The sequence below is a fragment of the Rhinoraja longicauda genome, chromosome 10 (assembly GCF_053455715.1).
Source record: "Rhinoraja longicauda isolate Sanriku21f chromosome 10, sRhiLon1.1, whole genome shotgun sequence".
In the NCBI taxonomy this organism is placed as follows: Eukaryota; Metazoa; Chordata; class Chondrichthyes; order Rajiformes; family Arhynchobatidae; genus Rhinoraja; species Rhinoraja longicauda.
The window spans coordinates 51,846,151-51,868,861 of record NC_135962.1 but is presented as its reverse complement, the minus strand read 5'-3'; the positions used below and the strand labels follow the sequence as shown (position 1 = coordinate 51,868,861).

Here is a 22,711-nt window from a genome sequence, read left to right as displayed (position 1 = left end):
ACATCCACAGCTGATGACAGAATAATTCTCTCTATAATAAAGAAAAACACCTGTCCGACAGATCAGAAACACTCTTCAGGAGTCAGGTGTGGATTTGTCAATGACCACTGTCCGCAGACTTCACGAACAGAAATACAGAGGCTACACTGCAAGATGCAAACCACTGGTTAGCCGCAAAAATAGGATGGCCAGGTTACAGTTTGCCAAGAAGTACTTAAAAGAGCAACCACAGTTCTGGAAAAAGGTCTTGTTGGCAGATGAGACGAAGATTAACATATCAGTGTGTTGGCAAGAGCAAAGTATGGAGGAGAGAAGGAACTGCCCAAGATCCAAAGCGTACCACCTCATCTGTGAACACGGTGGTCGGGCTGATGTGGCCTGGGCATGTGCGGCTGCTGAAAGTACGGGCTCACTTATTGTCATTGATGATGCAACTGCTGATGGTAGTAGCATAATGAATTCTGAAGTGTACTTTGTACACATCCTATCTGCTCAAGTTCAAACAAATGCCTCAAAACTCATTGGCCGGCAGTTTATTCTACAACAAGACAATGATCCCAAACATACTGCTAAAGCAACAAAAGAGTTTTTCAAAGCTAAAAAATAGTCAATTCTTGAGTGGCCAAGTAAATCACCCGATCTGAACCCAATTGAGCATGCCTTTTATATGCTGAAGAGAAAACTGAAGGGGACTAGCCCCCAAAACAAACATAAGCTAAAGATGCCTGCAATACAGGCCTGGCAGAGCATCACCAGAGAAGACACCCAGCAACTGGTGATGTCCATGAATCGCAGACTTAATAATAATAATAATAATGCATTTTATTTATATAGCGCTTTTCATATACTCAAAGACGCTTTACAGAGATTTTGAGAACATAGGGAAATGAATAAATAGATAAATAAGTAAATAAATAAATGAACAGAGAAAGGAGATAGAAGGTGAGGTGACCTTCAGTGGTTGAAGGCAGTACTGAACAGGTGAGACTTCAGCGATGTTTTGAATGTGGTGAGTGTGGAGGAGTCTCTAACGGTTTGGGGTAGTGAGTTCCATAGGGTGGGAGCAGCGATGGAGAAAGCCCTGTCCCCCCAGGATCTGAGTTTGGTCCGGATGTGGGGGGATAGGAGATTGGCAGCGGCAGAGCGGAGGGTGCAGGTGGGAGTGTGCCTGTGGAGGAGGTCGGTCAGGTAGGATGGGGCCAGGTTATGGAGGGCTTTGTAGGTTACGAGGAGGATTTTGTACTGGATTCTCTGGGGGATGGGGAGCCAGTGGAGTTTATAAAGGACGGGGATGATATGGTCACGGATCGAGGTGTGTGTGAGTAGACGGGCAGCGGAGTTTTGGATGTATTGAAGTTTATTGATGATTTTTGAGGGTGCGCCATAGAGGAGGCTGTTGCAGTAGTCCAGACGGGAGGTGATGAAGGCGTGGATGAGGGTTTCTGCAGCTGTGGAGGAGAGGGATGGACGGAGACGGGCAATGTTTTTGAGGTGGAAGAAGGCTGTCTTTGTGATGTGTTTGATGTGTTTGTCGAAGGAGAGGGTTTGATCAAGGATGATTCCAAGATTCCGGATGTGAGGTGAGGTGGATACTGGGAGACCATCAATGTTGAGGATGAAGTTTTGGGTGGATTTGGTGAGCGTTTTTGGACCAATGATGATGATTTCAGATTTGTTGCAATTGAGTTTGAGGAAGTTTGATTGAAGCCAAGATTTTATTTCAGTGATGCAGTTTGTCAGTGTAGAGTGTGTGGTGGGGGAGATTGACTTGGTGGAGATGAGGAGCTGGATATCATCGGCGAAGCAGTGGAAGTTGAGACCATGACGGCGGATTAATTGACCAAGGGGGAACAGGTAGAGGATGAAGAGGAGGGGGCCAAGGACTGAGCCTTGGGGGACACCTTGGGGGAGAGGAGCGGTGGGGGATTTACAGTTGTTAATGGAGATGAACTGGTGTCTGTCAGAGAGGTAAGATTTAAACCAGGATAGGGCTGTGCCGGTGATGTTAAGGGAGGTTTCAAGTCGGGTGAGGAGAATGGAGTGATTTATGGTGTCAAAGGCGGCGCTGAGGTCAAGTAGGATGAGGATGTTGAGGTTGCCAGCGTTGGAGGAGAGGAGAATGTCGTTTGGATTTTGAGGAGCGCAGTTTCAGTACAGTGGTTTGAGCGGAATCCGGATTGGAAAGTTTCATACAGGTTATTGGTAGAGAGGTGGTATTTGAGTTGGGAAGCTACAGCACGTTCCAAAACTTTGGACAGAAAGGGTAGGTTGGAGATTGGTCTGAAGTTGTTTGGGGTGTCAGGGTTTAGACCAGGTTTTTTGAGAATGGGGGTGACAGCAGCGATTTTGAGGGATGGCGGGACGATGCCAGTGGACAGGGAGGAGTTTATTGTTGCAGTGATAAGTGGAGAGAGAGCAGGAAGGCAGGCCTTGACAAAGCTGGAGGGGATGGGGTCCAAGGTCCAATGATGACTTCAAGGAGTTATTGCATGCAAAGGATATGCAACAAAATACTAAACATGACTACTTTAATTTACATGACATTGCTGTGTCCCAAACATTATGGTGCCCTGAAATGGGGGAACTATGTATAAACACTGCTGTAATTTCTACATGGTGAAACCAAAATGTATAAAAATGGCCTTTATTGAAATCTGACAATGTGCATTTTAACCAAGTGCGATTTTTTTCTAATACAAATCTCAAATTGTGGAGTACAGAGGCAAATAAATAAATGATGGGTCTTTGTCCCAAACATTTTGGAGGGCACTGTACATGTTCCCCTCCACTTTGTACAATCCTGAGCTGGAAGTACATCACCATTCTCGCCACTGGGTTTAAGTTCTGAAACTTGCTACCTAACAGCAATGCACGAGTAAGTTCACTGGACATAGTTTGGGATGGGTAATTAATGCGTGCCTAGCTAACAACAGCCAGGTGCTGAAAAATAATAAATGTTTAAAAAACAACAAGCATCCATTCTCATGTGTCATGGGCAACCCAGTGTGAAGACAATAGCAGATGAGCACTTTTTCAATGGACAACCTGAAATAAAATAACCCCTTCGTACAAAATAGTTGCAACTTCATTTGTTTCAAACTACAAAATTGTGACTGGTAATTACTTTAACAGACTGGCTGCCATTTGCAAAATGCTTCCGTAGCCACAAAGCCTCTTCAGTTAATTGTCTGGAACATAAAGAGATCACATACCAACCTCTGATTTCTGTGTGGTGTAAGCTGTTTCAATGTCCCTCAGCTTGGAATTGGATACATGCAGTTCACTGGTAGCGTCTGAAATTCAAACAAAGCAATGCAATTAATGCATATTTTCACAATACAGGAGCCACAATAACTTCTATTTATGCCGTGCTCTTAAAAAAGCAATGTTAAAGACAAGTTACAAAAACATCAAACAAAAAAGACATCTCTAGATGCAAGATTGGCTTGGGTGATTTTGTCAGGAGAGTGGTGGGTGCCTGGAGTGGTGGAAGAGCCTGTTTTCGTGCCGTCTAGTTCTATGACTCGAGTAATTTTAAATTACTCGAGGCATTAAGACCGGTATACGAACAGGCAAGGCTGGAGGGACGTAGATCATGTGCTCTTTTTCTAGAGTTCATCTCTAGAACTCTAGAAAAAGAGACAAAATGCTGGATTAACTCAACGGGTCAGGTAGCATCTCTGGAGAACATGGAATGGTGACGTTTTGGGTCGGGTTCCATTTCCTTTAAACTTACCCAGTTCACTGGAAAATTTACTATAATACTCTGCAACGTATGTGTGAATTAAAAATAAGTTGTATTATTAGTAGAAATAACAACTAATAGCCCAGAAAAGCTGCAAATTTTGCACTAAGTTCCCAAGCATGTAAGATTATTGCCATTTCCATGTACAGGGCCACATTTTTCCGTTGTCAGGTTCCTTTCTTGACCCATAAACTGTAGGATATATCCTATAAATGGTTGCTCTGTATTGGGGAGGGGGGGGGGGGGGGGCAAAACACCAGAAAACAAACTGCATATTCATATTGAGGGCCATAAAACTACTGATGTATTGAAGTTTGCAGCACAAGAACAGAAACTGACCCATTACAATGGTTTCATTGCACGGCATCATGAGATATATTCCACAATTTTAAATCACATTTTACTACTTTAAATCCATAATCTCCTTAAAATGTACTGATACCTGCACGAATAACTCAACGCAGGAAAGCACTTAATAACTCATAAATCATCTAAATGACAAAATTCAAAGACCCAGTGGCTATGCTGGATTGCCATAGATTCTACAAATGTTCCTGCCTTCACAATACCAAAATCCTCAAATCTTAATAGCATCTATTAAATTTCCTTTAGCCATGCCTACTCAAGTGGAAATAACCCCAGTATTTCAAGTCTCTACTTCTAATGGCTTTCCACACCCACCATCATGGTGGCAAGTTGTCAGTGTTGGGTTTGAGCCTTCAAGATCCCAGTAATCTATGAAATAAAGCAGTCAAAGAAAATCCCTAACACGGACAAACTTGCATTACCTTTTATTTACCCTGCCTTGAAAAACATAGCACAGTACCGCACAGGAACATGCCCTTCAGATCATAATACCTTCTCACCATGATACCAATTTAAACTAATCCCATCTGCCAGCACATGTTCTACATCCCTCCAGCTTTGCCTGTTCGTATACTATTTTAAATTACTCGAGTCATAGAACTAGACAGCACGAAAACAGGCTCTTCCACCACCATCCCTGTCGGTGTGCTCCAACCACCCACCACTCTCCTGACAAAGTCAACCAAGCCAATCTTGCATTTGATGCATTCTGACACTAGTGTTTACTGGCTCAGTTCAACACTAGTGCATTGACTGAAGAAATAATATGCTCGACATAAGAGATTACAGATGAAGCATTAAACTCAAGACCCATTTATTAAATCAGACAACTGCAAAAATTGCATACTACCCGATATTTATTTCTCCAACAAGCATCACCACAGATATCACATTGCTGTTAGTTGGTGCACACAGAACAAATTGGTTGCTTTGTTGCCCCATAATATAAAAGTGACTAGTCTTTTCCCACTCAATTGGCTGTAAAACACACTAGGACAAGCAAAAACCAAGGATGTTCTGTATAAACACATTTCTTCCTCCTTTTGTATATAAAATCATTTACACTAGAGACTAGTTCCTCCAGAGAGATCAGAGGACAACATGGATACAGCAATAATTATAGTTTTCCCATACTTGTCCCAAAACTCAGGCATCATACGAGTACTTACATTATAAATACACATGAAGGAAAAGTCTCATAGGATGTATGCTTATCCAGTATGTTAGCAACCTGGCAATTTGGAAGAATATCAAAAACAAACCGCTCTCCTGTAAGTTTTTTGAAACGACTTAGTCGTAACATTGAGGACTCAAGGCCTGCCAAAGTTTTCAGAATCTAATCTAGTCGATCAGTGTGGATCAGTAACATCTCCTCCACACTTACGGTCAACACAGGTGCACTCAGGCCTGTGCGGTTAGCTCCTTGCACTACTCTCTTTACACCCATGACAGTGTGGCTAAACACAGCTCCAATGCCATCTATAAATTCGTCGACAACACCACACAGTGCTTGGCCAAATCGCAGGAAGTGATGAGTGAGGATGCAGGAGAGAAACAGAACACCTGGTTGAGTAGGAAGGAACTGCAGATGCTGGTTTAAACTGAAAATAGACATAAAAAGCTGGAGTAACTTAGCAGGTCAGGCAGCATCTCTGGAGAAAAGGAATAGGTGACGTTTCGGGTCAAGACTTCTTCAGACAGAGTCAGGGGAAAGGCAAACGGAGATACAGACTGCGATATGGAGAGATATAGAACAAATGATATGCAAAAGGTAATGATGATATGAGTGGTGCTGCAACAATAACCTCTCGTCCAATGTCAACAAGACCAAGAAATAATCATTAACTTCAGAAGGGAGAAGTCAGGAGACCACGTGCCACCTTTCATTGATGGGTCGGTGTGGAGAGCGTTAGTAGCTTCAAATTTCTGGGTGACACCTCAGATGACCTGTCCTGGGCTCAACACATAGATAAAATCACAATGAAGACTGCTTGAGCCGCTACTATCTTAGAAGTTAAAAGATATTTGGCATGTCTCTGAATATTTTAACAAGTTTTTAAAGATGTACTGTAGAAAGTATCCTGACTGATTGCAACAAGCCTGGTATGGCATTTCCAACCCAGGAATGCAAGAGGTTGTAAAGAGTGCTGGGCTCAGCCAGTCCGTCAAGGGCACAGCCCTTCCCTCCATTGAAAACATTTACATGAGACGCTACCTCAAGAAGGCAGCACTATCAAGGATCAAGGAACCCCATTAGAGCTATGGCCTCTTCTCACTCTTACCATCGGGCAGCAGGCTGAAGTCCCACGCCACCAAATTCAGGAACAGCTACTTTCCTACAACTATAAAGTTCTTGAATCAATCTGCGCAACATTAATCCTACCTCAACAGAGCACTGTAATCCACCTCTTGGACTACAATAGACTTTTTCCCAATTATGCCTTATGCACTAATGCCTTGTTTTTTGCAGTCTTGCTTTTAGAAATGTATGTATAATTGATGTACAATTCATTTAGTGTTTGGCTGAGTCTACGTGTCTGGTGCTGCTGCAAGCAAGGTTTTTCATTGTGACTATACCTCACCTTACTTGTGCATGTGACAATAAACTTGACTTGTCCAAACCTCAATGCACCACTGAGATGCTGCTTCACTATAGGTGAACTCTTATAGGTAAGACATTGAATAATTATCTCCAGGTGGTCATCCAAGATCTTATCATTATGTTCCAACAAAAGTTGGGAGCTCCCCTGTTGTCCCAGTTAATATTATACCATCCAAAGCATCTCTTCAAATTTCTGTGGAGCCACATTGTGTAAAAACAGGATGTAACATTTCCCCACAGAATAAATGCTTGTAGTTCAAAAGTAGTGCACTTGCTGTAAATTGACTTGCAGTATCATGCAGACGAAGCAGATAATAAAGAAAAATCAGTTACAGCAAATCACTAAAAACAAAAAGCAACTGGAGGGGTAAGGGAAGAATAAGCCTTTACATTATTGTCCTATTCTGCCTCCTCTCCAAGCATCATTCAGTGATGTGGTAATCTCAATGTCTGTTTGTGGGATCCAATATCACGTGGATGAATGGGGCAGGGTAAAGTTAGTTCAATTACATTTCTTGAAGGAAGCCAAAACTCAGCCAGATAATTCTTGCTGGGTATCATTTAACAGCTATTTGAAATGGATATTCATTTACATTTCTATGCAATCTTACTAAGCCCCTCAACATCTCAATGCCCTCGATATACAATCCATCATTTGTTGTGTAAATTACGAATTTCAGTCAAAAGCACTGTTTTATTGGGTTCGAAACAGATCTCGGGTTGGTTATTTCTAAGGGTTGAATTACCTATGATGTAAGCCAGAGTTTTTACTATTAATGCCAACTTCATCCAACTGCTTTTCAAAAATGTTTCTTTCCAAAGTTTAATACGAACATGAGCCATGCTTCATCAAAATAAGAATTATTCACACACATATCATTTGTTTATCATGTGAACTTCAGGAATAAAGTCCAGTTGTTGGTTGTGAATCACCTGTGATCTCTCCACGTTTGCAAATGCCTTTTGTTATCATGCATCAGAATTCTAGTATTAGTCATACTGAACCAGCATTTCCACTTAGACAAGATGATATCTTCCCTTTCGTAATATCAGTTATCTTGTGCACCAAGACTATGTTACGAAAAGATATGATTATAAATATTTTTGCATAATCATGGTAACTGAAGGCATGAAACCTAATGGAACTCAATTAAATTGCCTTCAGAAGAGTTTTCTGGAGAGTAATAAGTGATGTGCAAGACCATTTTAACTTTGCCGCACGCAAAATGAAGATTCTATTTTTAAACATTTCTTCTTTGTGCTGCTCATATTTGATTCAGTAATGAACATTCCTTCTCAGGTGGGTTGAAAACAATGGACCACATTTAGATGGGTGATAACTATTTGTCTCCGATGACTGTTTCATTCTGGCATCTTTCCCAAGAATCTTAACCGAAGTCATTGCCAACAGTACAGCGTAGGAACACGCTCTCCAGTTCATGAGGTTTATGCTAACCATGATGCCAAATTAAACTAATCCCATTTTCCTGCATGTGATCCATATCCTTCCATTCCCCACATGTTCACGTGCCTGTCCAAATGTCTCTTAATAATCACTAATGCATCTATTATGCTTGAAATGCCCTTTGCATCATTTGACCAAAAGCTGAGCTGCTGCACTAAAGACAACAATGCGTTTCATCATCAATGTCTGCCTTCGCTGGGAGGTGGCTTCCGAGAAGTGAAAAGCAGTCCATATTTATATTAATGTAATACAACCCTGCTTCTGGTGCACATTTTGTACAAGCAGGCAGCAGTTTAGAGTAAAGTTGCAGTTTTGAGTAAAGTTAACCAAAAAGGGAGTTTAATTTCATATTAACTATGTTGCCATAACTTGGGAAGACAATGGATTAATTTAATCAGAATATAGCTTGGGCCAATGGAGCAGAGAAAGACATGAAACAAAAATCTTCTTCTCACATATCAGCTTGCGACAATAATTATTAACAAACTCTCAGGAAATTTGAACATTAGCAGATTGGTGTGAATTGCAAAACCCTGCAGGTGAAGAAGTCAAACAGGCTGTCCTCTTCACACCTTACATACTCTTTGTACACCTCTATATCTCTAGTTTCCCTCGCCCCCAATTCTCAGTCTGGAGAAGGGTCTCGACCCAAAACGTCACCAATTCCTTCTCTCCAGAGATGCTGCCTGTCCCGTGGAGATACCCCAGCATTTTGTGTCTATCTTGATGCAAAATGACAACTTGATGGGTAACTGAGCTAATTTACCAGGGAGAAGTGGAGATGGGAAAGAACACACAACTCAGCTCTTCAGCTTTCTGTCAAGGTAAAAAATATAGACACACTGCTACAGATTTAAAGAGAATGAAATCCCTTCAATTCTGCACCACTGACTTGTAAATTAGTGAGGTCAAAAGGCAAAGTATACGAAGTATACAAAGTACATTTTCAATGCTCTAGATTCAATTTCACTATAGTCCATATATTGTGTTATGTTATTCATTTGATGTAGAAACTACCAGCTCTGGGGATAATGATTAGCCACATCACACTAGGGTGCATACTATCTTTCAGTATTAGAAGAGTGCACATAGTTTGCAAGTGAGATTACAGAATCCAAAATGGCACTAAAAGGGTTCATAGTTACAGTTCTCCAATCATAATTATAAGTACTGAATTATTGAGCAGCAAATATATTCCTGTTGCAAGTAAGTTAAAACAGAAACTGTCTATGCCGTATTCAAAATTTGTTACCATCAATTACTTTATTTTGCTGATGCAGCAATCCAGAAACCCGCAATAACAAATCAGGAGGCACAATAACCCGAAACGTCACCCATTCCTTCTCTCCCGAGAAGCTGCCTGACCTGCTGAGTTACTCCAGCATTTTGTGAAAAAATGGCACAATAACAACTATTTGAGTTGTTAATTTAATGAATGATGAAAATAAAAGGTCTGAACTTGCTGGGAAATGCCAAAGTCGCATTTGTTTCAGAATTTATTTATTTTTTAAATGGCGGCACAGTGGCACAGCGGTAGAGTTGCTGCCTTACAGCGAATGCAGCGCCAGAGACTCAGGTTCGACCCTGACTACGGGCGCCGTCTGTACGGAGTTTGTACGTTCTCCCCGTGACCTGCAAGGGTTTTCTCCGAGATCTTCTGTTTCCTCCCACACTCCAAAGACATACAGGTTTGTAGGTTAATTGACTGGGTAAATGTAAAAATTGTCCCTAGCGAGTGTAGGATAGTGTTAATGTGCGGGGATCGCTGGGCGGCGCGGACTCGGTGGGCCGAAGGGCCTGTTTCTGCGCTGTGCTCAAAAGGTTGGGAAAAAGGGCCTGTTTCTGCGTTTCTGCTCAAGAGGTTGGGAACAAACCTGGGTAGGTGCAGCTATGAGGCAGCAGCTTGTGGTTGCCACTGTCCTGTGGAGATTTTTTCCAAAATAAAATGAATCTGATTAAGGTACAGTCGGGAAGAAAGTCTGCAGAAGGGGCTCAACCCGAAACGTTACCCATTCCTTCTCTCCAGAGATGCTGCCTGTCCCGCTGAGTTACTCCAGCTGTTTGTGTCTATCTTCGGTTTAAACAAGCATCTGTAGTTCCTTCTTACACAAAACATTTTAATCCACTGATTCAGATCTTCCAAAGAAATATACCAACAATCTCACTTCCTTGCCCTTTCTTCATGTCTCTGCAATTTTTTTCTCCAAGTGAATATCCAATTACACTTTGAATTCTGACCTTTATACCCATCTGCACTATTCCTATTTACCTATATTAGGTCCATAGCCTTCTATGGCTTGTCAATTCAAATGTCTGTCTGAATGCCTCTTAAACGTACTGATCATATCCGATTCCACCACCTCCTCTGGCAGTTTATTTTAGATATCAACCACGTTATGTGTGAAAAAAAATCCCCTCATATAGAAACACGGAACTGCAGGTGCTTGTTTACAAAAAAAGACAAAGTGCCAGAGTAACTCAGTGGATCAGGCATCTCTGGAGAACATGGATAGGTGACATTTTGGGTCGGGATCCTTCTTCACTGTGCAGGTGGAGAGAAAGCTAGAAGAGAGGAGGGGCATACTAGTCCAATGACTTAGTTTTCTCCCAATTCACCATTTCTAGAAGACACACAGAAGTTAAATTGATAAACTTGCCATTGCCAGGTTTAATTCGTCTCTTGTTTTAACCATGAAGCCTTAACAATTGCCAATCACGCAGTGCCATCCATATACTTAAGAAATTGAAATAAGGCAGCTGGCAAGTTACAGAAAGGATTGGGAGAGGAAAAAAACATATTTTTTCCCGTCAAAGAGTTCCATCTGATCTGAAGGAATTTTTTGAACTTATTAGAAGGATGAAATTTCAAAATGCTTCTGTTACAAAGAGAGACTGCTAGAGCTCGAAGTAAGTGATGAAGCTGAAAACTTCAGTGAATAGTCATTTGCCTCAAATTCTTCCAGCATGGGACACTGAAATAAATGCAAAACTACATGAAATATCACAACTTACATTGTGATGATAAACAAATTCACAAATTAAAGCATTTTTAAGATGCTATAATCTTTAAACAGCTTTGGTTTAATGAACTATTTACTATAATGTACAGTTTTGTTTCACTTGTTGCTTCGCAAATTTAAAAGTAGGGGAAAGTTATATGGGCTCAACTCTCAGTTTTTCCTGTGCTAGGAAATGAGAGATTATATAATTCTAAATTCTGAACACGAATGAGTTGCTTTTAAAAAACCACTGCACATGGTTAATGCGGGAAACCGAAGAGCAAAATTGTAACTTTTCACCTAATAATTGCAGTAGGGATCATCTGCTAACTGCAGATATGTTTAGGATCATTAAGTAAATCCTAATATTAATCTTGGGTATTTATTCACAAAATGCTGGAGTAACTCAGCAGGTCAGGCAGCATCTCGGGAGAGAAGGAATGGGTGACGTTTCGGGACGAGACCCTTCTTCAGTCTGAAGAAGGGTCTCGACCCGAAACGTCACCCATTCCTTCTCTCCCGAGATGCTGCCCGACCTGCTGAGTTACTTCAGCATTTTGTGACTAAATACCTTCGATTTGTACCAGCATCTGCAGTTATCTTCTTATACTAATATTAATCTTGCTGGATGTCAGAATCTTGATGGAGCCCACACGTACTACAAGGAAAACCAGGGTAAACAGACAAAGCCTCCAGGAACTTGGTACGAATGTTCTCACTTAGTAAGTGTAGATGGTTATGCATGCAACCTATACTGTAGCTACCTTATCACCACTAACCACGCCCCATCCTATTAGTACAACTGTAGTCTCCTCCCTTTGTTCCACCCTTTTAGGTCCCGGTACGTCTGAAGGCTGGATGCAGTCAGTGCTGGGACGTGTGTGCCATGTGCTATAATAAACTACCAGTAAAGGTTACAGTGTGTCAGAGAACACTCCTTTACATGGTGTCAGGAGTGGGATGCGAGCGTTTCCCGTTTACCGGTTTTCATTTATTTTGTTCCCGTTAGTGCCCAGTTTCGGGTTTCCCTCGATATGGCGTCCTCATGCCGAAAGCCATCTCCCCTTGTCTTCGATGCCGACATTGCGGAACGATGGTCGACTTTTGTGATGGACTACACTCACTACGTCAATATTGCGAACCGGAACGACCCAGCCGCGGTCAAAGCATCACTTTTGCTCAACCTGGCCGGTCCCGACGCAATGAAGAGAGCTCAAGCCTTTGTCTATGCACCAGCGGTCCTGGATGACAACGACCAGCCGGTCGAGCCAGCTGAATCGGCCGACGACCCGGTATGTCTTTTGCGCAAATTCGCGGAGCTATGCGACCTGCCCTCCAACCGTATACTGGAGCGGGCCAGGTTCTTCTCACGCAAGCAACAGCCGGATGAACCTGTTGAATGCTTCATTGCCGACCTGCAACACCTTGCCCAGCGGTGCCGATTCGAAACCATGCGCGACCAGCTCGTCAGAGACATTCTCGTTACCGGTATGGTCGATCAGAAGCTGCGTGCCGACCTGCTGCAACGGCCTGACCTAACCCTGACTCAAGCAATGCATGCGTGCCGCATTGCCGAAGTGGTCCACCATCCTCACGGACAGAGGGGGTCTGACGACCGAGCCGTAAATTTAACTGGAGTTGCTGGACAACGACGGATGAGGGAGAACTTTCGCCCTCCACAGCGGCCCGTTCGCACACCCCGGGACCCAAGATCTAACAAGTGTCCTAACTGCAGCTACGTACACTCCTCAGAATCACAGTGCCCAGCCCTTGGGAAGACATGCAATTTCTGCGGGAGAAGAAACCATTTTGCAGCTGCCTGCCGATCCCGTGGGAAAGTTCCCTCAGCTCCCAGACAACTCCTAGACAATCTTTTGCAGGTTGATAGCGAGATGGACTCTGAGCCCAGCTTTTCCACGGGAGATGTAAGTATTTACACTCTCCTCCACAGCCGATCTCGCCTCCCCGATCCTTCTGTGAACATAACTGTCAACAATAAGTGTTTCTCTGCTAAACTTGACACGGGGGCGAAGGTGAACGTAATGTCAACAAAGCTGTTCCACCGGATAAGGAATAATGAGCTGCTGATTGCCGACCGCTCTGTTTTGCGTGCCTATGGGGGAGAGGAACTAACACCTGTGGGGAGGGCGACCTTCCACTGCGTGCTGCAGGAAGGTTCCCAGGACCTGTCTTTCTTCATTCTGGACAGTGACTGTGTGACGTTGCTTAGCAACCGGGCATGCCAGGATCTTGGGCTGGTGTCGTTTAACCATACGGTCCACAAGGTGCAACCTGTGATGGATCCACTATGTGAGTACCCAGACCTGTTTGACGACAAGCTGGGGAAGCTGCCGGTGGTGTACAAGATCGCGACAGACCCATCTGTGGAGCCCGTGATCCGTCCACCCCACAGGGTGTCTTTTGCCATGAAGGGCAAAGTGGAGAATATGCTCAAGGACATGGTCAACATGGGAGTGCTGGAGGCTGTCAGCGATCCAACCGTATGGGTCTCCACCATGGTCGCCACGTTGAAGAAAGGAAAAAATGAGATACGGGTGTGCATTAACCCCAAGGACTTAAATATGGCAATTAAACGGCCCCACTACCCCATGAGGACTGTCGAAGATGTTGCCGCCCAGGTGGGACAAGCTACTGTGTTCTCCGTCCTCGATGCAAGGAGCTCGTTTTGGCAGATACCCCTGGACAAACGCTCCACGGATCTGACCACGTTCAGCACGCCCTTCGGCAGGTTTAAGTTTTTACGGATGCCGTTCGGCATCAACTCTGCCAGCGAGGTATTTCAGCGTTCTATGGAACAACTATTTGCAGGTCTGCCCTGCGCGATTATTGTGGATGACATTCTGGTCTATGGGAGGGACGTGGCCGAACATGACCACAACCTCCGGCGGATTTTGGACCGTGCCCGGCAGATAAATTTGAAGCTCAATCGGTCAAAGTGCAAGTTCCGGGTGCCTGAGGTCACATACGTCGGACACATCTTCACAGCCCAAGGGTTAAAGCCAGACCCGCAAAAGACCAGCGCCATCTCTGAGCTGCCGGCCCCGACTGACGCTGTCAGTCTGCAGCGCTTCCTGGGCATGGTGAACTACCTGGGGAAGTTTATCCCCGACCTCAGCGAGTTGAGCGCACCCCTGAGACAACTCACAAAGAAGGACATTGCCTGGGCATGGTTTCCACACCACCAGCAGGCGTTCGACCTGCTGAAGACGAGGCTGGTCAGCACACCAACACTAAGGTTTTTTGATCTGCTGCTTCCAATCGTGGTCACCTGCGACGCCTCCCGATTTGGACTGGGTGCTGCCTGCCTGCAACTCCACGCTGACGACTCGCTGCGGCCTATCTCCTATGCCTCTAGGACAATGACGGCCACAGAGCAACGCTATGCTCAGATAGAGAAGGAGCTGCTGGCGGTGGTTTTCGCGTGTTCGAAGTTTAGAGACTTCTTATTCGGCACCAGGTTCACCATTGAAACGGATCACCAGCCACTGGTGACAATACTTAATAAACCGATACACTGCGCTCCTGCCAGACTACAGCGGATGATGCTGCAGCTACAGCGCTTTGACTTTAAGATCGTATATAAGAGGGGCACCGAGATGCATGTGGCTGATGCACTGTCCCGGGCCCCCCGGACCTCCTGCGACCAGCACCCCTTCGAGCAGTCGGACTTACAGGTACTGAACGTCAACTTCGTCCCTTCTCACCAGCTGAAATGCCTGGTTGAACACACCGCAAACGACCCCGACCTGCAGCAGCTTGCTGCTGTCATCAAGCGCGGGTGGCCCACCAAGCGGAATTCGTTGCCTGCCAGCGTCCACCCCTATTTTTTGGTCCGCGATGAGTTAGTCCTCCGGGATGGTATTATTATCAAAGGGCACAAGGTTGTCATCCCGGAATCACTGCGTGGCTTGTATTTTGATGCCGCCCACATGGGACATCCCGGTGCAGATGCCACCATCTCACATGCCCAGGACCAGTACTACTGGCCGGCCATGGCTAAATACATCCAAGCCCGAGTCGATTCCTGTCCGGACTGTCACTCGCTTGCCCCGCATCAGCAAAGACAGCCACTTTTGCAGCAGCCTGCACCTGAAATGCCCTGGACTTCTCTGGCTGCCGACATTTTCGACTGGCGTGGTAAGCAATACCTTGTGCTAGTAGACTCTTACTCGAATTGGTTCGAGGTGGACTTCCTCCCTGCCATCACCTCCGAGATGGTGATCAGCAAGCTTCGCCGCCACTTTGCCACGTTTGGTTCCCCTGTCCGGCTGCAGACAGACAACGGTCGCCAGTTCACCAGCGCTGAGTTTCGAGCGTTTGCTACAAAGTGGAACTTTAATCATTTCACTAGCAGCCCGGAGTACCCTCAAAGCAATGGTCTAGCGGAACGGGCGGTCCGGAGCGCTAAGCACCTGCTTGAACAAACCCGCCTCTCGAACGGGGATTTCTATCAGTGTCTCCTGAACCTTCGCAACATTTCTCGAGACATTTCCATGGGATCCCCTGCCCAGCGACTCATGTCCCGAGTTGTCCGCCCTCCGATGCCTATTGCCCAGCAGTCCCTGATGCCTAAAGTCCTGCAGCCTGCTGATGTCCAGAAACGTATTGCAAAAAAACACGAGATCCAGCGACGGTCGCATGATAAATCCTGCCGCCCTCTTTCTCCACTGATGCCGGGACAGGTCGTCCGTTTGCAGACGTCCACCGGCTATTCCCGACTTGCCACCGTCGTCGGGTTTGACACCGCGCCACGTTCCTACCTCGTGGATTTCGAAGGGACTGTCTACAGACGCAGCCGCCAGCACCTGTTGGCGGTTAACGAGCCCAAACCACCTCCTGCGGTTCCGTATACCCCTCCATCGCGTGTCGAGCCTTCCTCCACTAACGTACCCTCTGCTCCCTGCATGCCACGGTCGGTCCTTTTGCCTCGGGTAGCCCCCCCTGCTCCTCCCGGGCTTGCTCCCCAGGCTCTGTTGTCCCCTGCAAAATCTTCTCTCTCTCCAACTTCAACTCGTTCTACCCCTTCATTTTCGCCTGGCTCTCCTGTGTCCCTCCGTTCCCCCTGCAAGCTGGGTTCTCCACCCAGCTTCTCTCCTCCTGTTTCTGTTCTTGTCCCCCCTCCTACTCTTTCGGGCGGGGAGGGTGAAGGTGCTGTGCGCACTCGCTCGGGTCGGATTGTAAAACCTCCGGCTCGCTACGGAGAATATGTCTAGCTTTGCAGGTACTGTATAATAATCCTGCTACTGTAGTAACTTGTTTGAATTGTAAGGGGAAGGATGTAGATGGTTATGCATGCAACCTATACTGTAGCTACCTTATCACCACTAACCACGCCCCATCCTATTAGTACAACTGTAGTCTCCTCCCTTTGTTCCACCCTTTTAGGTCCCGGTACGTCTGAAGGCTGGATGCAGTCAGTGCTGGGACGTGTGTGCCATGTGCTATAATAAACTACCAGTAAAGGTTACAGTGTGTCAGAGAACACTCCTTTACAGTAAGTTTACTGCATGGGGATCCCCGTGAGACCAACAGGAACAAACAAGAAAAAGGAAGCACAGGAGCTGTATAAACTATTTGCTTGGGAAAAACATAAGGACATGTAAGGCATACAACATTCTTAGGCAGCCCTTTGGGGTTAAAAATGACTTGCTTCCTTTCTTGTTTTGCGAGTTCTGCAGTGGCTAACAATACCATTACGGGATCCACAGGTTCTTCTACTGATGGGGCAAGGATGGTGCAAACCTTCATCTTCTCATCAGATCACAAGCTTTCCTATTTTTTTTTAAAAAGAAAACTCATCCTTAAATCTGTCGGAGCAAAATTCATCTCCACTGTACTGAGTTTTGCCATCATTACATTACCTTGGCATCGCAAAGTTATCATTTCAATCTCAATATTGACACCAATGAGATTCAATAGCAATGGGGAAAGTCAGCTTGTTACCAAGTTGAAACCACAAATACATGGCAAATTTCAATAATCACCATTGCAAATACAGTATAAAACCAAAGATAATAGAAAAGGGAATGAGCTTACAATCTGTGGGACCATGCTGGTTTCTTTCCCAAAAATATACTTTATTCATACTGTACACAGGAAAGCACTCAGAATGCATCTTTTTATTTATTCAATATACCAAGAATTTCAATGCACTGATGCAAGTTCTTGACTCGAAACATCAACCACCCCTCTGCCCCCACAGATCCGTCTGACCCAGTGAATTACTCCAGCAGCAGAAATAAAGAACTGCAGATGCTGGTTAATACACAAATGGACACAAAGTGCTGGAGTAACTCAGCTGGTTAGGCAGCATCCCTGAAGAACATGGATAGGTGGCGTTTCGGGTCAAGACCCTTCGTCCAGCAGTTTGTTTTTTGCTCCAGATTATAGCATCTGCAGTATCGTATCCAATTCAATGCATTTACTTACAATATTGCTAATGAACCTACAACAGTACAGTACAAGAATAGGCCCTTTAGCCCACAATGTCTGTGCCGAACATAATGCCAAAACAAACTCTTATCTGCCTGCACATAAAACATATCCTCCCATTCTCTGCAAACCATATGCCTATCCCAATATCTCTTCAATGCCAATATCAAATCTTCCTCAACCACCACACCTGGCAGCGTGCTCCAGGCACTCACTACCCTGTGTAAAATAACTTGCCACGCACATCACCCGTAAACTTTGTCCCTCCCAGCTTAAAAAGCCATGCCCTCTAGTATTTAACTTTTTCATCCTGGGAAAAAGATTCTGACTGACTACCTTACCTATGCCTCTCATCATTTATATACTTCTATCAGGTCTTCCCGCAACCTCCGGCATGCCAGAGAAAACAATCCAACCTCTCCCTGTAGCTAATACTCCCTATCATTCTGGTAAACCTCCTCTGCAGCCTTTCCACATACTTCCTGTGATAAGGTGACCGGAACTGCATGCAAAAATTCAAATATACCTAACTAAAGTCATGTGATAGGAGCAGAATTAGACTATTCTGCCCATGAAGTCTACTCTGGCATTCAATCATGGCTGATCTATCTCTCCCTTCCAACCCCATTCTCCTGCCTTCTCCCCATAACACCAGACACCCATACTAATCAAGAATCTGTCTCTGCCTTAAAAATATCCATTGACTTGGCCTCCACAGCCTTCTGTTGCAAAGAATGCCACAGATTCACCATACTCTGACTAAAGAAATTCCTCTCCATTTCCTTCCTAAAGGAACGTCCTTTAACTCTGAGGCTATGACCTCTAGCCATAAACTCTCCCACTAATGGAAACATCCTCTCCACATCCACTTTATCCAAGTCTTTCACTATTCTGTAAGTTTCAATGAGGTCCCCCCGCATCTTTCTAAACTCCAGTGAGTACAGGCTTTTCCATTTTCTATGCAACATCAAAGCATTGGCTATCCAGTAAAAGTGTAGGCTAACAAGCAAAACTAAAGAACTGTCTGAAGAAGGGTCCCAACCCGAAACGTCATCCATCCTTTTTCTCCGGAGATGCTGCCTGACCCGCTGACCAGCACTTTGTGTCAAGCTTCAGTATAAACTAGCAACCACAGTTCCTTTCAACACAAGCAAAACTCAGCAGATCAGGCAGTGTCTTGGGTAAAAGTGCACGGGTCAAGGATTGCAGATTATGAGAACAATTCTGGAACAGAGTTGTGCTAGTGATGAAAGATAATGGCTTCAGTCTTCCCAGTGTTTAGATGGAGGAAATTTAAGCCTATCCATGACTTGTTGTTAGACCAACAACCGAACAATTTGGAGACACTGGATGGAACAAGAAATTATACGGCTAAGTCCCATCAATAAACATGTGGAGATTTACATCATGTTTTCAGTTAATGGTCCCAAGGAGCAGCTTATTGATGACAAATTGGAGAGAGGAAGAGACACAATCAGAAGGAGAAGCATGCGATGGTAACTCAGTGACTATGACCTGATAGATGACCATAAGCAGCACAGAATGTTCAGTCAATTGTGCGTACATAGGTCGAGAAGGTCAAGGAGGCACAGATTCTTTGCCACAATCAGATAGGTTTTTATTAAGGACTTTGATAGGGGCAATGTTTGATGCTGTGAGTGGAGGATTGGTAGACCATGGGTGCTGTCTATACAGAGTGTGTACGTTCGTCCTGTGACCGTGTGTGTACAGCTGCTTCGGTTTCCTCCCATTCTGCAAAGACGTACAGGTTTGTAGGTTAATTGGCTTTGATAAGTTGTAAAATTGTCCCTAGTGCGTAGGATAGTGTTAGCGTATGGAGTGACCATTGGTTGGCAGCGACTCGGTGAGCCGAAGGGCCTATTTCAGCACTGTATCTCTAAAGTCAAACCTTTTCCACACAGATATGGTGGATATATAGAACGAGCTGCCAGAGAAAGTTGAGGCAGGTACTATGATAACACTTAAAAGACATGCACAGGGAAGGTTTAGAGGGATACTAGACCAAGTGGACCCGTTGGGCCCAAACCTCTCCTGCATTGGTGCAGCACCCTCTCCTCCCCCCCTCCCCTGCCCCCTTCCTTCCCCCCTCTCCCTCCCCTCCTCCCTCCCCCTCTCCCTCCCATCCCCCTCTGCCTTCCCCTCCCCCACTCCATCCCCCTCAACCCCCCTTATCCTCCCCCCTCTCCCTCAAATCCTCCCCCCCAAATCCTCCCCCCCCCCCCCCCCCTTGGAGATAGATTTAAACTTTAAAACGTGAATAACTTTAAAATTATAACACCGACTTCAATTAAACTTCTTCTATTAGCACCAAAGGGACACCAAAGAGTAAGGTGGGCCTAAAATTGTCACGCTATCGTGTACCATTTTGGTTGTAGTTCAAGAACAAACAAACAAACAAGAGTTTTAGTATATAGATGGGCAAAACACAGGTAGATGGCACTAGCATAGATGGTTGGAATGGACTAGTTGGGTCAAAGGGCCTGTTTCTATGCTGTATGACTCTAAGATTCTATGACATGCATATTACATTGAACCTTTAGAAAACATAGCTCGGCCAAAATTGGAATATTTTCTGATCACCTAGAGAATATGTTGAAAAGAGTCACTGGAATGGATGTCAGCTGGAAGGTTATGTAAGAGGAACTAATGTTGTTCTCCTTGAAAAAGTAAAGAAAGTTAAGGAGCATAACAATGTGCAAGAAGTATAACATATGGTAAAGAAAGCAGTTGCCATGAGAAACATAGAAATTAGGTGCAGGAGTAGGCCATTCGGCCCTTCGAGCCTGCACCGCCATTCAATATGATCATGGCTGATCATCCAGCTCAGTAACCTGTACCTGCCTTCTCTCTATACCCCCTGATCCCTTTAGCCACAAGGGCCACATCTAACTCCCTCTTAAATATAGCCAATGAACTGGCCTCAACTACCTTCTGTGGCAGAGAATTCCAGACTCACCACTCTCTGTGTGAAGAAATGTTTTCTCATCTCGGTCCTAAAAGACTTCCCCCTTATCCTTAAGCTGTGACCCCTGGTTTTGGACTTCACCAACATCGGGAACAATCTTCCCGCATCTAGCCTCTCCAACCCCTTAAGAATTTTATATGTTTATATGAGCAAATGGATCAAGGATGTGGGCGCACAGCAAAAAAATAGAGGACCGGAGATGCAAACAAAAACCTTTTTTCTGATCTGCAACGTATTGCCTGCAAAGATGATTGAAAGAGAATAATTGCTGTTGAAAGTGCAGGGGAATTCCTGGAACACACCAAATTTCCCTGAGACAACATAAACTTGAAGAACCATAGAGCCCCATTTAATACTGCAATCTTTCCTCTCCCCTCAGTCCTGGTGGGGGATCTTGGCCAGAAACACCGGCAAACACCGTTTGTCAACGTGGATACCACTTAACCCACTGTCCTTTCAGCATTCTGGATTTTTTTACATCGAAAATGTAGCTTCTAATCACGTAAAAAACATCCAAACCACCATTCTTGTGATCTTGATAAAGGGTCTCGACCCAAAACGTTGCCCATTCCTTCTCTTCAGAGATCCTGCCTGTCCCACCGAGTTACTCCAGCACTTTGTGTTTAAATTCCAACATGGGATCGATTATTTATAACCCGATCATACAACAACATCCTCGGGTTTCTCCACAAGACAACTGCAGATAACAAACAAAGGCCGTAACAGCTGTTGGACTGACAACTGCTCTGGCCAGACACGTCCTCAAACTGAAAGCTCATTTGTCACGATCAAGGACTTTAAAAAAAGGACTAGAAGAGTTTATTAAGGACCACGAGGCAATAGTGATTTTTGTTGATGTTGTTAGCAAACTTTTTTTGGGGGGGGGGGGGGGGGGGAGGGGAGGGGAAGGCTCACCTTGCACTTCCTCGACGCCTTCTGCCAACATGTCCTTGGTGAAGCTGGACAGTTGGCCTGACAGGGAGGACAGGCTGCCGCCAACCTGCCCCAGACCCGAGCTGATGCCCCCGAACCAAGACATGGCGAGGTGATGGGGGGGAGAAGAGGGGAGAAGAATGAGGGAGAGAGAGAAGGGAGGGAGAAGGGAGGAAGAAGGGAGGAGGAAGGGAGGCGAGGAAGGAGAGGGAGAAGGAGAGGGAGAAGGAAAGGGAGAAGGAAAGGGAGAGGAAGGAGATGGAGGAGAGGAAGGAGATGGCAGAATGAAAGGGAGAGGGAGGAAGGAGATGGAGAGGGAGGAGGAGAAGGAGGAGGGAGGGAGGGAGGAGAAGTAGGGAGGAAGAGAGAGGATGGAGGGGGGAAGAGGGAGGGAGGGAGGAAGAGAGAGGAGGGAGGGAGGGAGGAAGAGGGAGGAAGAGAGAGGGAAGCACTTGAGGGAGCTAGTCCCCGCTGAGGAGATACCCGTCCGGCGAGGTGGTCGCGGCCTGGTCACAACCGCGGTGAGTCAGACGCGTCTTCAAGGGGCGTAAAGCCGGCGCCGTTATGATGTTGATGATGGTGACGGTGGAGGGGACGGGACGGGGACGGGGCCGTCAGCCGCGCTCAGGCCGCCGCCGTCGTCGTCGTCCTGCCAACTCAACGGCCGCCATGTTGTTGGCGTCAGCAGCCGCAAGCCGCCAGGCATGCTGGGTACCGCGTTGGCCGCATAGACCCCTTTCCCGGCCGCCATCTTGGCAGGCACTGCATTATGGGGCAAGGCCACTAATGGCCGCAGAAGTCAATTCAACAGTCTCAAATAAACTGAGACAAACCGAGGAAGTGCACATCCAAAGTGCACAGCTGCCCCGTCTTCTAATTATCCCGTTTTTAGTCGGCAGAATGAGAACCCTCTAAGTTCCCCAGGCAATACTAAACGTTATTGTTGCACTTAAAATGATTCCCTTATCATAATATCTATACACTGTAAATGGATGGTTAGTAATCACGTATTGTCTTTCTGCTGACTCGTTAGCACGCAACAAAAGCTTTTCACTGCACCTCGGTACGCGTGGCAATGAACTGAACTGAACAGTAAAAATAGAAACAAAGATCTGAAGATGCTGAAAAAAGAAATAGATTAGTTAGTTAGTTAAAGTTATTG

At 45.3% G+C, this 22,711-nt stretch overlaps 1 protein-coding gene across 2 annotated transcripts in view; it reads right to left on the bottom strand.

Moving 5' to 3' along the window:
- The window catches only part of trip11 (thyroid hormone receptor interactor 11), a 78,442-nt gene extending 56,232 nt beyond the window's left edge, over nt 1–22,210 (bottom strand). For both annotated transcript variants that reach the window (XM_078406864.1, XM_078406865.1), the window contains exons 1-2: nt 21,532–22,210; nt 3,217–3,293 (exon numbers count right to left, since the gene is read on the bottom strand). In XM_078406864.1, coding sequence (XP_078262990.1) covers nt 3,217–3,293; nt 21,532–21,655 — 201 coding nt within the window. In that variant the 5' untranslated portion in view covers nt 21,656–22,210. The remainder of the gene's footprint in view (nt 1–3,216; nt 3,294–21,531) is intronic.
- Nucleotides 22,211–22,711: the final 501 nt, after the last annotated feature.